Source organism: Melospiza georgiana, chromosome 6 (assembly GCF_028018845.1).
Source record: "Melospiza georgiana isolate bMelGeo1 chromosome 6, bMelGeo1.pri, whole genome shotgun sequence".
Taxonomy (NCBI): domain Eukaryota; kingdom Metazoa; phylum Chordata; class Aves; order Passeriformes; family Passerellidae; genus Melospiza; species Melospiza georgiana.
Genome location: NC_080435.1, coordinates 54472410 through 54488330, shown reverse-complemented (window position 1 = coordinate 54488330; position 15921 = coordinate 54472410). Strand labels below are relative to the sequence as shown.

Here is a 15921-nt window from a genome sequence, read left to right as displayed (position 1 = left end):
CAACATGAACTTTTCAGATTTGATCAAAATCAAAAGTATTGACCCTAAATAATATGACCTTGTTCATATTTTTGAGTAACTGCATGAATGCTTGAGTTTACCAATAGTAAAATTTATGGTTTTAATTTTTGGTAGTAACCCATAGCTTAATACTTTACATTTTTTGTGTCTGAGATTCACTCCCAGTTTTGTGGATTCTTTTGCAGGCCATATGGAGGCAGTTGGCTTCAGATTTGAAAGTGTAGTAAGAAACTATTGGTTTCACAAGTCTACATTTTGGCAGAAAATTTTGCTCATTTTTTTATTCTGTGCAAGCTGAAGTCTGTTGGTTGCACTGCCTTTGTGAATTTTACTAATACAGTCAAAAGCATCACTGGGCTTTAAATTTTGTCCTGAACTCTTAAGTTTACACAGCTTGAATGTGAGTAGGATGTGAGGAAAGCTGTTTAGAAATATGGAAATTGATTGCAGTAATTTCTCATCCCATATATGGGAACAAGAAGATGTTAGAGTCAAGAAATCCTCTGGTGAAAACCACAGTAATTGATAATAAATTTGCTGTATGTCCTGATGCTTTAATTTGAATTAAAGCTCACAAGCATACTGCAAAAAATTCTTCAGCAGACTTATTTTTAAAAATAACAGCTTTATTCTGAAGATTATTGGAAAAAGCATGCTGGTGAATAACTTGTGGGTTAGATGGATTTGAAATTTTTCTTATTAATACAGAGAAGTTGTTTATTCTTACTACTATTTTTCTGGGGTTTCCACATAATAGCAGCAGAGTTTATTTGGGATTTGTTTCTTCTGAAATCCCAATATTATAAAGAAATACTTGTGACTTCAGTCAAGAAAGGATCTTTAGATGGCTTTAATTCAAACAGCTCTGTGGTCATAATTTCATAGTCTGTGGGTTTTCTTAATGTAATTGCCTAAAGTTTTACCTAATTAAGTCTGTAATCATAAAAATGGCTGTGTTCCTACTGCAACAAAAATGAAAACTGCTTTAATGCTTGAAATGTACAACTACAACTTCTACAACTGTAGCTGATGGAAGTTTCATATAATAGCATGAATCCCAGGCAAGCAAACTTGCATGAGAAAATTGGTAACTTGTAACTTTTTTTCTGACCATTCTACATGCAAAGTTGTGCATATTAATATATCTCATCACCAAAGGGATGATTTTTGTAAGAATTCACATTTTGCTTGCCTCCCATTCTATAATTTTTCTAGTAGCTGAAATTCTTACTCAAAGTTCTTATTTGATTGAGGGGACTAGGACATTTCAGTAAGATACGGGTTTGGAATTTCCACTTAAAACTCTATTGTAGCAAACTCCTGGGACTCCTGAGTTAGAAAAATCAAGGGCAAAAGTTGTTAAAATTCTTGGGACATGCTGAGGTCTCTGCTATTCTGGAGAAATTAACTTGGAACAAGTCCTGTCTTCACCAATTGTTCTCATCTCGGAGCTCTAGGCACCGCTAAAAGCTCTGAAATGGCAAAGCACTGCAAGATCATCAATGAATGTTTTGGAACTCTTTGTTAGGGGAAAATGCATGGTGAGAAGATAATGTTTTCCAGTTCCTGTGAAACAGAAGGATTGAAGTTGGCATTTCTATCAGAAATTGTTTTGTACTTTAAGTTCATTGTGTGTCAGCCTTGTATTTGAAATGTCTGTTCAGTGATCTGCTAGAAGAGGAGGGGTTTTTTGTTTGGTTTTTTCTTGTTCATTTACACAGTGAAAGTTCTAGGCTGGTTTAAGGTTGGAAAAAAAAGCAAAGTGAGATTCTAATATGACTAAAGAGTAATATGTGTCTTTAGCCATATTAAATATCCGGCATATTTTTAAATTTCAGTCATATAATTGGATAATTGTGGATTGGATAATTCTTAAATTGACAAAAGTTTTTCAAAACTTTCTCTGTTATCTGCTCTACTATTAATGTCATGTAGGCATTCTAAATTTGAGTCATAAGAGTAATAGCACAGAGAAAAAAATCATTGTTTTCCTTTTCTTGGGATGTAGGAGTGTTTTTTCTTAACCTTTGTTTTTGTGTTTTTTCTTAACCTTTGGTTTTTGCTGGAGTGATCTTGCTTCTAAACTTTACTATATGTGTCTTTCTTTTTAAAATTATGGACGTAAAGTTACATGCAGGAAAAGCCCATGTTTGGAAACACGGGCTTAAGTTAAAAACTGGTTATATGGAAAATAAAAAGCCAACGGAATAGTTTGCCATTGTCAGCCACAGAACTCACTTCCTTTTTTTGAAGTAGAATACATCAATATTATTCTAAGAAAATAATATTAAACTTGTTTTCAATTCTAATGTTTCAGCATGTTCTGAAATAATACTTGTCTGGTTCCTTTCTGATAGCTTAAATACCTCAGTTTGGGGTGAGTAGGATATCAGGAAATGCCTACTTATATGGACTTTGTTATTTTTACAATAAGTATTATCAGCTGCCTGACATAGTGAATTGGCTTAGGCATAAGGCAGTGGAGGTGTGGGTGTACAGTTTTTCTTCTCAAGCTGCAGTGTTTTGAGTCTTTGTAGCATGAGGTAATAGTTGAGAGAGATGTAGTTCTTGTCTCCAAGAACTACAAAAATTGTGAACTGTATGCTTTTTAAATTCACTAGCTGAAGATGACAAAAGATTGGTTTTTTTTCAGTAAGATTTTAGAAAAATGGTGAGGCAAAGCCTTTGCTGGCTTTCTAGACCATACCTTAACTAAGAATCAACACGCTACATCAGCTGTCTTTGGGGTGGCAGTCTGGTTTTATTGCAGTCATAAGTAATTGCACACTGTTCTAGTGGAGTGTAACTTAAATAGCAAAACACAAGTAGAGAGGTCAAGGTGGATTCCAGGACAGCCAGACCAAGCTCATTTAGAAGAAAGGCCACCAGACCCATTTGAAAAGTGATTTGTTTCTGTATAGTCATGTGTAAGGTATTTAGTTGTGACTTGTGGGATCTCTGCTCTGGTAGACAAGTTCGTGTATCTTTTTGTCACAACTCTTGGAATCTTGGTTAGGGATGAAGAAAGCAATGAAGAAAGCAATGAACTGAAAGGTTAAAGAAGTCTAAGGAGACAAAACAATATTTATCACCTCATTGAAAGCACTGTTCAGCATATTTGTGACTTAGATTTGTGTCTGGTGTGTTCTTTTAGCCAGAACAGCAACGGAGGATCTCCAAGGAAAATAATGAGGTTGCTTTGCAGGTGTGTATAAGGCATGGTGGACAACACTGAAGAAACCATAAAACCACCTGTTAGTGTTAGGCACATGGAGAGTAGAAACAGGGGTAAACAGCCAATTTCACGTAAATTTCTTGATGGAGAGTGAAAAGTGATAAGAAAGAAGGTTGAAAGTGAAAACAAATAAATTGTGCTTATCAGGACTGACACAGAAATGCAGCTGGGTAAAGGCTACCGGCATAAAGGGTGACTTTTGTTGTGACAGTGGCATGAGTGAAAAAGGCACACCAGTGAAAACGTTGGAAAACATTTTTTGCAAGTTGGCAAACTGAGAGCATTAGCTGCACTACTTTATGGAAAAAAACACCTTTCTCTCTTTTACATATGGTACAGGAAAAATAGAAATAGATCTGAGACAGAAGACTGAGAAAATGTTTTGTGTCAAAGATGTCTGTCCTGCAGCTCAGGGTGATTGGGTACCTGTGTGATCTGGTGAATGAAATCTAGGGAGTCACTGGAGAAACATGCCTAAGAACTGTGTTACAGCCTTGTAGAACTTGAATTGACAGCCAGGCATTCATAAGAGTCAATTGAAGATTGCCAACATTTCAGTTTCCTTAGCAGGAGATCAGGTGTAGATAGATAAAACTGTCATCTGTGTGAGTGATGCCTATTGAAATTTTTGTAGGTAGCATTATTCAACTGTAGAAAGAGGTGAGATAATAAGCAAGGAAAATGTTCTTGTAGGTTTATCCCTGTTTCTGTCTCCTTGAGAAACTGCAGGGATGATGAAATGTGTCCTTTAAATAATACCTGAAGTATGGTTTGAAGAGGGGATGAATGAAGGGGAGAGACCATGTAAGAGGAATGTGTGCAAGTATTAGACAGGGATCTGTTGGACAGAGAAGGTTCAGTTGTGACGCTGATTCCAAGTCCTAGGAGGAGGTCATCTGTGAGCTGGGAAGTGAGAGGACAGTAGTTTGGAAGCCAGCTTGGGAGGTTTGCTGGAGCTTATTTGCTGTGAAAAAGACCTGAAATGTGATGGGATACACTAGAGTTTGCACGAAGGTTAAAAAATGAAAAAATGAGTGAAAATAAATGAGAATTTGTCAAAGTTGGAGTCAAACCATTGGTTGGGTAGCAGGAGCCATAGAGGGGAGTAACAGGTAATACCCATGTGTGTGGTGAGAAGGAAGAAGTGTAAGGTTTGGAGCCTGATGTTTATTGTGGAAAAAAGACATGATTTGGAATCCCTGAGGTGATTTGCTTGTGAGTGTTAGGTTGATCCTGTTGTGTGACATTGTGTTCCCATATTAAAAGCTGTGGATTGAGAGATGATCAAAGAAATGCTACAATGGTTATGGTCACAATTTTACAAGATAGGTTTTATTCAGCTGCTCCTATTTAGAAATCAATTTAAAATGAGAAATCAAAGACTTTATCAGTTATTTTGCGTCCTAATCTTTGGTGAAGAATGTTTTTTTTTTTTAATGCAACTGGTTTACTTCAGTAGGTTATACTTGGGTATTTCACATGTATTTCACTTGCATTCCTCAGCAGCAAATTTCCAGACTCCATCAATGCTTATTTGTATTTTATCACATGCAGTACCTCTGATTCTTACCCATTCCCACCACAAACAGGGACAGCTATGACATTGACTTGAAATTTTAATTAATATTGCAATATATATATAATTAACATTGTAATAATGTTCAATATTTCCAGTCTTGCTGTGTATGTTTCAGGATATTTGTTTTGCAGCTGTGTTTCAATTCCTTTAGTATTACTCAACCTGCTGAAAACAAATCCTTACCTAATCAAGTTTCTTTGAGGAGTGTTACAGCAGTTGTTGGCTGCAGCACCTTGCTTCCTCATTAGTGAGATACCTTTCCCTGGGCTGAAACTGTGCCACCCAGCTTTGCAGAGGACAATCCTGATGCCCTCTGAGCTGAGCAGTCAAGTGGGGTGATTGAGGTACAACCAACTTTGTCCTGGCATTGCCAAGGGAACTGTGAGTTCATGTAGTGCTTGAGATTGGAATTTATGGACAAGTGACTGAGGTAAATAGGATAACTCACATCTACAAGGCTTTTCTTTCTCTTTCAGTTTGTCTGCAGAAGCAGATATATAATCTTAAAGACATAAGACAAGTTTTCTGGGCTAGTGTTGCTTTTACAGCAATAAGGAAATCAAAACCTGGAAACCATGTAATGTCACATGATGTTAAGCCATTCTCTGTATCCTTTCATACCAAGAAAACAGATCTTCCACTCATGATTGAGGCAGTAAAGCCAGGGTCACCTGGTATTCTCAAAAAGTTTCAGAAATTTGGGTTTTGTTCTGAAACTGCTATCAAGTGCTATGAGGAAACTGGAATACTGGCACTAATAACTTTGTTAAACTGGTGTTATTTAATTTAAGTTACCTAATTTCCTTACATATTACATGTTCTTTAAATTTAACTGTAGAGGGAAAAGGAGGAAAAATGTGTTTTCTATTTCCCCTGTGGCTAAAAGAACTTTAGGGTTTAAATGGTGGTAAGGAAAACTTTAACTAGGCTTTAAGAAACTTCCTCTTGCAACAGGAATCCTGGATTTCTGGGCTGGATGGCTTAGGGAAGTGGTGGAATTTCCATCATGAAAGGCTTTTCAGAACAGGTTAGACAAGCATCTCTGCAGAATAATGCAGGTATAGTTTATCCTGCCTGAGGCCAAGAGACTGCATTAGGTGACCTCTTAAGGTTTCTTCTAAGCCTCTTGGTTTATGTTCATGTGTGTGACTCTTTCTTCTTAAATACGAGGTCAGATTCCACTAATAGATTCAACATCAGTCACTTGTTATATGACCACAGTCACTGAATATGGAGACTGTCTGAATCTTCTGTTGGGGAAACAATAAAGTTTTGAGCTTTATACAGTAGATGGTTACAGGCACATTCATTATTATCTGTTGGCTGCATCCTGTAGCTTCCTCCAGCTTGTATTACAGCTTTTACCATGGCTTCCTTTATGCTGCTGGTGGAAAAACTTGGGGGTAAATTCTGGTATATTTTCAGTTCTGGTTGGCTGCTTATTGTGTTGAAGTGTAGGTACTTGAAAACTTCAGGACACAGCATGCAAACTTGGCAGGCTGAGGGATAGTAGAAACCTGGACTGAAATAGCCTGGAGGACTGACGAGACTGAGAGCTTGAAGCCTGGGCTTTCTTGGAATTTGTCCTGTGTCTATTTCTAGACAGACTGCTCTTACTCAGTATCTGTGTTATTAATGTCAGTCTCCAGTCTGGCTGATGCATGTGTCCCACAGATAAAAGTATTATGAATGTTTTTAGGAGCTGCTTATGCAAATTGGAACACAACTTTTATTTACCTGGAGAGTGCTCATTTAATGAAGAGCTGTTATTAGGTTCAGTGTGTGACGCCACATTTTATTTATGGGAAAGATCTGGCAGAACTTTCATTGCAGCTAAAGTTACTAACTTCATCGTGTTCTTTAGGGACACTTACTGTTAGGGTATTTTTTGCCTTCCAAAACGTTTCTTTTGTCTTTTCCATCCACTGTTTACAGAATAGTGTTGTCACTACAGATGGGAATTAAGGTACAGAGAGAATATATAAAATGATTCATTTAATTTTAAGCAGGAGCCTAGGGTAAGGTGTCTTTCAGAGTGTTTAGAGCATTTTAGAAATACTTGTATTTGAGTACATCCTGAAGCTTCTGGTTACTTTGCCAAAGTGTGAATTTATTCTCAACATGTAAATGCTATGATTTCAAGCATCTAACATAGTTGAAACTTGTTCCTTTCTTCCCAGCCTTGTTTTCAGACAGAACTAAAGCAACTCAAGCTTTTATAAAAAAAATTTTCAATTCAATGTGCTGTCAAAAAAAATGAACACAAAGGACTAAATCCTTGTCAAAGTTACAGGAAACTGAAAACAACTTTGCAATGTAGTTACCAATACTAGGCATAGATTTTCATTTACAGAGGGGGTAAAAAAATTTACCCATAATCTTTTTTATGTCTCTCCCTTTTTTTTTTAATAGTCTTGCTGCTTTTCTTTTTATTTCTTTCAGATGATATTAACTGTGTTTCTGAGCAACAATGAACAGATTCTGACAGAAGTTCCAATTACACCAGAAACAACCTGTCGCGATGTAGTGGAGTTCTGCAAAGAGCCTGGAGAAGGGAGCTGCCATCTGGCTGAAGTGTGGCGTGGAAATGGTGAGTGAAATGTTCACTGCAAATGGAGTTTAAGATGTTGCATCAATTATAAAAAAAGAGTGACTTCTCAATACTAATTATTTCAATGACATATTGTACTTTTTTTTTTCTTCTGGTCTAGTAGACTTTGATGCAAAGGATGGTAATTCAAACCACTCTAGAGATAAATGTATTTCTTGAGTCTTCTCTGTTTTCTTCCTCAGCATGAGGCATTTGATAAAATGCATGTGTAAGCCCTGTTAGTGTTCTGTGTTTGTTTTTCTAATAGGATGGAGGGTATTTAAATGACAGTAGGGAATCTCATGATGATGTTTTTTCAGTCAGTGGGTGCAGATCACCACCTGCATTCTTTCCAGTCCTATTTCCTCATTGCTAACATGTGAGCACTAGCTGAAATTTAAGAAAGGGTGTAGATTATTTTTTCCCTCTGTATCATGAATAGCAGATGTTCTCCAGACAGTGTTATGGCAGAATGGGACATAGTTAGTATCTCTCACCTATTCATGAACATTTCCTCTCAAAGATTTGCCAGCCTCTCTTGGAGCAGGTAATAGTGTCCATATCCTATTTGTGCTGCAATTATTATTTCACAGAATCATGAGGCAGGCAGTTCTTTTCAGGAATGTGTCAAAATCCATGCCCAGTAGATTCTGTTTTTAAATGGATTATTGTAGTTGCATGTAGTACAAACCTCCAGGTTGTTTATCAATGGATGGATGGAAGCAGAATTGGTGGATGGGATAACAGACATGTTCATAGAATCACAGAATAGGACCATGGAAGGGTTGGCATTGGGAGGGACCTTACAGATCCTTTAGTTCCAATCCCCCATTCTTATCTCTTATTATTAAAGTGACCCCTACTTAATGTAATTTGTTCTGTATGAAGGCTGATGAGGTCATAACTTGATGCTGAATTCTTCAATTTTGTATAGAGGTGTTTTATTTTGACTGGGGCCTGTTTTGCCAGACAGACATAACAGGTATTATTTGGATCCCTTTGGAACTTTTACCTATAGGCAGTCCATAATATTTTCCTCCTAGGAATACTATGCCTCATCTTTTTCTAAACTGTTCTAAGACTTTGTAAAAGGAAAAGGTACCTGAAGTCATTTCCTACCTGAGTGGAAACTCAGAGTTTAGGCAAGAGTGAACAGGGGAAAGGTTAAGAATTGTATGCCTGCAATTCCAGTAATACAAATTCAGTACACACTCAGTTAGAAGACCTCTCTTTTAGGATAGGACTTGAAGAATGGTTAAAACTTCTTCAAATTGGAAATTTAGGTTATGGAGTCTGTGATGCCAAGTGCATCACAGATTTCTAAATGGATCCGCAGACTTCAACTACACTCAGATATTCCTAATATTTTCCAATCCCTTGTCAGTGAAAGTGTCATATGTGGTATTGTTTATTCCTTTGCTTTCACAATACTTTGAAGGCGTACATCTTTAAAAATGTAGGAAAGAATGTTATCAACTAGCTTTAAAGGGTGCCTGAAAACTGGAAAAGTGATCCACAGCATCTTCCTGGAACACTTAAACCTTGCAAAACTTGGACCTTAGAAGCACAGGTTTTCTATGATAACTTTTAAGAATGAGAAAATATTTTGTCTGTTGGTGTAATACTTTATTTCTCAAAGTGTTAGATATTGAAAGCTACAAGCGTCTATAAAGTGGGAAATAGAGTTTATCCATGAAGTTGCAATAGAGGGACTAAGACTAAATTTTCTGTATCTGCCCTGAAAATTATCTTTCTTTGATCCCATTGAAATCAGTGGAGATTTGGATATTACTGTGAATAGAATAAGGAGATGTCTGATTTTAGCTTAGTTGTTTTCTGTTAATTCTGTTACATTCCTGTTGATCTCACCCAGTTTTCTGAAGGGGAGATCTACATACAGACACTTAGGTGAAGGAGCAGAGGCCTGCCCAGAGCTTCTATCTATTATTAGCTCTGAGCTTCTGGTAAAACTCACATGAAGGTGAGCTTTCACAAAGGTAGCTTTACTTGCTAAATTCCCTAGGTGATAACTGTATAGATCTATTCCACTGAAATTGTAGAACAGAAAATACTGAAGAGAATGGAAGAAAAAAATAAAACACTCACTTATGTTTCTGGGTCTTCGACCTGTAGTGTCAGCAAAAATGATATCCTGCACATTGGTTTTAAGGCTCTCTGATGGGACTTTCAGCACAAATGTTTATTTCATTGTTCTTAAATGTAGGATGCTGTTAGAAAATCTGTGACCTCAGCTTCCTGACCCAAAGTCTACAGTGCATAGATTTCTCAGTGGAACAACCTGGGCATATATATGATAATTTTTCCTACTGCTTCTTCTGAGAGCTGAATTGAACTCTTTCCACTTGCTGCTTTTCTTTCTTGCTTGCAAAAATATTTTAAAGAATTTTGCCTGGAGCGGAGATCTGATTTAGAAAACAAGAGTCTGAACAGTTAAACGCGACAGTTACAACAACCAACTTTAAACTATGGTTCTGAGTGGGAAGTGTGAGGCAATTTGCAGTAAAACTGCTCCATGTTGTGCCAGTGGAAAAGCATATTTTATCTCTTTTATTACACTGTCTCTGATCCCTCACCCTTATCCTCAAAAGATATGCAAATGTTTTTTCAGAGGACATTTTGGAAAGTAACATTCCAAACAAAAGTTAATACAGAAAATCATGGGCTGAAAAAACACATTAGATTTAGTCACACACTAAGTGGTTTGTTTTTCTGGCAGTCTCTCCCGGTGGCACAAATGACAAATTACAACTCCCTCCATAAGACAGAGTATGCCTGGCCTCTTGGGAACATGCTCAACTCCTCTGCTCTCCAGGTAGCCACAGCTTCTTTTAGGCAGCCCAGCTGAATAATGCATTCTATTCAGTCTATTCAAATTCAAACATTGGGGCTTGTGGACTGTAATCTTATCATCAGGTACAAATAACAGTTTGCATGCCCAAAAGCCTTTCTAAACTGTATTGCTCTAGCAAAATGCTGTCTATTTCAATAGTCTTCCTGTTTTGAATGTGTATGTACAAGTAGATGATAAACACTTGATTTTATTTTTAGAGGATGAGAGACCAATTTTCTTCCAGAAAAATGTTACTAAATCCAAAAATTATGTAAGATTTCTACAGTGCAGAGGAAGATTATAATAGTTTAGCTGTTGGAAAACATATTGGTTTATTTATTATTGTCGCTTTCATTTCTTTGCTTTTGTGTGACAAAGAAATGGTTGAGGGCTTCATAAGAGCTGCATGGCCTAAGCATTTCATTTATTCACATTTGATTTTGGTATTTCATTTTCTGTTCCCTCTCCTTCCCGGTTTCTTGACATGAGTAATAGTTGAAAAAGTCAATAGGGTTTTTGCCTGATATATCAGCCTTTGTCAGTTTGGAGCTTACTCTTTTTGCAAGGATTTCTCATGCTGAACAGGAGACAAATCCAGAATGTTCTTCCTCATTCCCCTGTTATTGCAAATAGCAGTCAGTTAGGAGGGTCAAAGACAGGTGTGAGGCAAGGAACTTGTAGTATGTTTCAAGAGAGAATTGATTACAACCTTTAAATCCACCCAGTACTTAATTTTTCAGTTCATTTACACCTGGAATGCCCTTCAGCAACTGGTCAAACATTCCTCAGTGTGGTGGTAACACAGGAGCCAAGAGAGTGTGAAAGAAATCATTTCTTACTCTGAGTATACTTCTACAAAGCTGAGCAGGGAAAAACTCATTCCAGATATCACAACTTCCCTGTGGAGAAAATCCATTTTATTTTATTCTGGTTTCATGTAGAGGAGGCATAACCATGTTTATTTCACATAGCAGGATCCTTGAAATCAGGATAAAAACAGATTTTGAAGACTGAAACATACTTTTAAGTAGTGGATTTGTAGCTCCACTAGAAGAATTTTGCAACTCTTTTCTGAAACATTGGTGTAGTATCTGTGTTTCAGATTTACAGGGTGTTTTGTTTTGGAATACTTAAAACTAGCTAAAAAACGACTTTTACTTAAAAGGAAAGGAGTATAGCTCATTTCTCAAAAATATTTTAGAATCTTGATCCAGCTTAAAGTCAAAGGCAGTTTTTTCAGGTAAGTATGGATGTATGCATTTATCATAGTTTTCTGATTTGTTATTCATGAAAACAAATGTTCTCTAGGTAATTTTTATTGCTAAAGTATAGGAATCCAGCCTTTTTTTTATTACTCTACATACATTTTCCTAATTAATGTTTTCTTCACACTCTCAGAATGCTCTCTTTTATTTTTTTTTTTAATTATAATAAAGTTTGAAATAGTTTTGAGAAACCAGTTACTGACAAATATTTCTGAAGCTATAACAACCAGGGAAAATTTAACTGTAGTGTTTCTCCTTGTTTTGATTTGATTTTGGTTCTTAAAGAACAGGGATTTTCAGAAAATATCTCTTGTACTATTATACTACAAATATAAAATCATGCTTTCTTCTCACACTTCTTATGGATTTAAAGGATTGAAACTGTAGGAAAGATTTCCTACAGTTGGGGATTTCAGTTCTTATCATGTTTTGTGTCAAGTGTTAATGGACATTAAATGAAAATGAATTCTTCCTCTTCATTTCCTGGATTTGTTTAGTGTAGCCAGGTTGCACAGAATGATTAGTGCTGCTCCATCTTTGTTTTCATTGTTTCAGTGATGTTGATGATGCTCTTGCTACTTTAACCTGTTTTCTGTCTACTTGAGGATAACATCCCAAACTGGTTTTGTGGAAGAACTGCTAAACTAGTAGAAAACATCTTTGCCATTTCTTTCCATTGTCACTGTTTGAAATATATTAGTCTTAATTATTGAAGGTGCATTATGTAAATGGCACCTCTTACTTTGGCTCCTGGGATCAGGCCTTGCTTTTATTGAGACCAGCTCAACCAGGAGTGAAGCTGCAGCTACTCCTCACCATTCCATAATTAGTCCAGCCCTGTTACACCTGGGGTTGTCTAGCAATTTTTCTGTTTGGGAGAAATTCCTAAAGATTCATATCTTGTGTTCTAAAGTCTCTGAACTAAACCACTTAAATATTTTTACATTCAGTGATCTTTAGAAGATTCATGCTGCAATTTTAGTGGATATGCTTCAAAGCACTTGAAACCTTACTTTACTTTAGGAGTTGAAAAACCTGAAAATCATGCTTTTAAAATTCCTTTTCAAGAACTGAGCAGTAATAAGCTACTGGCCTTATTCTTGTGTGCTTAAACATTATTGACAATGTTTCTACTACACCACTTGAGTGAGGCACAGGAAGAAGTGAAGCAAATCAGCCATTTTTTAAATGTAGTTGTTGGTTTGGTTTGGGGGCGGGAGGGCAAGTTTGTTTTTTTTTAATGATAAATAACCAGTCACCTGATGAATATGATTAGCTTGTGGTTTGAATGACCTTTCCCCACTGAAAGCAGCTAGATCTAACTGTGGCTAAATTGTGTTAATCACATACCTACTTGACATGACATATTTTGACAAAAGTTTTTGTATTAAATGCATTGTAAAACTATTGATTAAATTGTATTGGTTTTTAACAATTAAGTATCCTAAGAGTATCGAGACATGTACATCTATGTAGTTCATAATGTATATAAATTTAGGTACATTTCATTACATAAAGGTATATTTGTGAATTGGTTTTCCCAAGCCTTTCCCAAGATTGTTCTTATATTTTTGAATAATTTTGTCTTTTCATGTCAAATGAGTGAAGTATGAAATGGATAAGAGAGGCACTTTTCCCAGTGGGAGATAGTGTGCTTTGGGTTTTGGAGGCCAAAAGTATTTTGCTTTTAACAACAAAGTATAGTATATAAAACAATAAAATTTTATTCTAGTTAGAAGGTATATTTTGGTACCTTAGCTAGTACTAGATCTTAAAATGGGGATTTTATTATCTTAATAAAAACATCTGGTAATAAATGCAAGTGTAATTATGGAAGCAGTGAAAAACTTGTCTTCTTAAATGTATTTTCATTTTGAAATACTAAATATATAGTGTGCAGTCTCTTACTAACAACATGTAGGATTAATTTAGAAGAAATAATTACTGTATGCAAATGTTTTCTTGGGGAGAAGCAAAGAGACTGACTGTTGCATAGAACTTAGTCTTTATTTGTTCAAAGAGTCACCAGTAATTCCACATATACTGGAAGTTAGTGTCTGGCAAAGTGTGTTAGAGTGGGAGTACCTGCTCAAGTACTTAGGAGATTAAATGTCAATATAATGATAAGGCTTTTTGTCTGTGTGGAAACCCAGAGGTGCAAATTGAATTAATCATTTTAATAATAGAACAAATGGCCCATTTGGTGTTGATGGGGAGCAAAGTTGCTATCTCCCAAATTAGGGTTCCTAAACACTGCTATGGATTTGCAAGCTGGTTCTGTAGTCCTGTGGAGCAGTGAGCTGTGCTACAGTAACAGGCCAGCTTTTAATACCATACATCCACTTGGTGCCTGTTTCTTAGACTTCATGTGAGACAAAATACATCAGATAGGTTGAACTGCTACCAAAAAGGACATTCTAACTATTAGTAACAGTTCTGTGTAACCCTGCTTGGTTTTAAGGAGTTGTGATGATGATGATTTTTTGGTTTTGTCCTTGCAGAGCGCCCCATACCCTTTGACCACATGATGTATGACCACCTGCAGAAGTGGGGGCCACGCAGGGAGGAGGTGAAATTTTTTCTTCGTCATGAAGAGTCACCAGCTGAAAGCAATGAACAGAGTAAGTGCATTTATCCTGTAGTGTTGTGACTGAAACAGATTTTAAAAGATTTCTGAAGTGAGTTTGGTTTTCAGTTCATTCAGTGAACCTCAGTGGTTATATGTAATACAACTTCCTTGTACCAAAGCCATTTTAAACCTTCCTCAGGGGCACCTTTATTCTTGTTCTTGTGCACCAATTCTCCTCTTTAGAATAATTTTTACCAGTCTGTTGAGTAATAGCAAGATCTGTTTGTATTCTGCTTAATTTGGATCCAAAAAAGTTGGTGGATATTACAGACTTGATGTCGTTTTTTTCTTATTGAAAGTCCCTACATTTTGAGAGGGTAGAATGATTCTTTTTTCTTCTTTCAGTTGCACAGAGAAAGACTTGGTAAAGTCCTTTGCCTCCTTTAAAAACTCAGATCTATTTTACAGACATCACTGGCAGAGGTTTCAATGCCTTTGCTTTCTTTCAGTGCTTCATGTAGGTATATTTAATAGTTGGGAAAATTTGCATCTTAAAATTGCTGGTCTGCTTGGTTCTATAGGAGAAGTGTTTATATGAAGCAGTGCCCTATCAAGTGGAGTTTCCTAAAAGACTGGAAGAAAAAAATAGAAGCGTTTTAGCTTTCTGAACTTAATGGTGTAGACTGTACTTAATCTATGAGAAGAGTTTTGAGACTGTAGACTTAATGGCTGTCAGACTGTCTGAAGGACAGGAAAGGTGTCTCAGTGAGGTGTGTTTGCATGCCCAGAATATCCTGACTCATTCAACTAATCTGACTACTTTTAACAACAGGATTTCAAGTCTTTGAGTCCTTATTGCTTTCAGCTGAGGCTGCTTCTCTTATTTTTAAGTGGTTCCTGCTTGTTTTGAATGCAGAAGTAGCAGACCCAAAAATGTGAGAGGGAATTTTGTATTAATTAAGTACTTTGTAAAATAGTCTGTTATCCTTTGGGCAATACAAATATAAAGTATGTTAAGAAATTTAAGATACACTTAAATCCAAAGAATTTCAATGTGCAAGGAAAATGTTGCTCCTGAACCATGCTTGCAAGGCTTTTTAATCCATCATTGAGCTATGGATAGATTTCTAGATTAAAGTTGTTTATAAGTTAGACATTAGAAAAACTTCCTCTACTGTCTTAATTTATAGTGTGTTCAGTTGAAGCTACTGCTTCTTATGGACACAAAATACAAAACTTGAGTACATTGCTCTTCATGATATTTTGCCTGAAGAGAAGTGAGGAAAATAGAGCTGCATGTCTGTACTTTTAACTGAGGAGTTCTGTGAAGGAAAGGCTTTATTTCTGCTGATTCACTCCTTACAAAAAGTAACTTTACTAAGAAAGAGCTGGAACTAACAGAATAAAAATTCACAGGTAAAAGTTTGATACAAATTCTTGAACAGAATTCTAAGAATATATGAGAACAGTCTCAAGAGTAAAATACATTTGTGTTGAAAACTGAACTTTGCACTAAGAGGGATGCTTTACTTTTAGGTGGACGTCAAGCCCAAAATCAAAGAAATGGTATAAATATACCTGTGGAGAAAAGAACAGAGAATGGGGTATGTAATACATCTTAAAGGTTTGGATCAACACCACTCAAACACTTTGTGTTTTAGAAATTATTACTTTTCAAAGTGTGTTATGATGGGAACTGGGAAAAATATATTGATCTTGGCTTTTTTTTTTTATTTTGTTAGAAAATGAATGGGATGATGTGTTTTTCATCAGCTACTCTGAATTTTCTGTCTAGAAAGAAATTACATGAT

The 15921-nt window shown here is 36.2% G+C and overlaps 1 protein-coding gene across 3 annotated transcripts in view; it reads left to right on the top strand.

Annotated features, from left to right (window-relative positions):
* PPP1R13B (protein phosphatase 1 regulatory subunit 13B) overlaps positions 1–15921 on the top strand; it is a 69809-nt gene that overhangs the window by 18365 nt on the left and 35523 nt on the right. For all 3 annotated transcript variants that reach the window (XM_058025695.1, XM_058025693.1, XM_058025694.1), the window contains exons 2-4: positions 7278–7425; positions 14043–14162; positions 15647–15714. In XM_058025695.1, coding sequence (XP_057881678.1) covers positions 7278–7425; positions 14043–14162; positions 15647–15714 — 336 coding nt within the window. The remainder of the gene's footprint in view (positions 1–7277; positions 7426–14042; positions 14163–15646; positions 15715–15921) is intronic.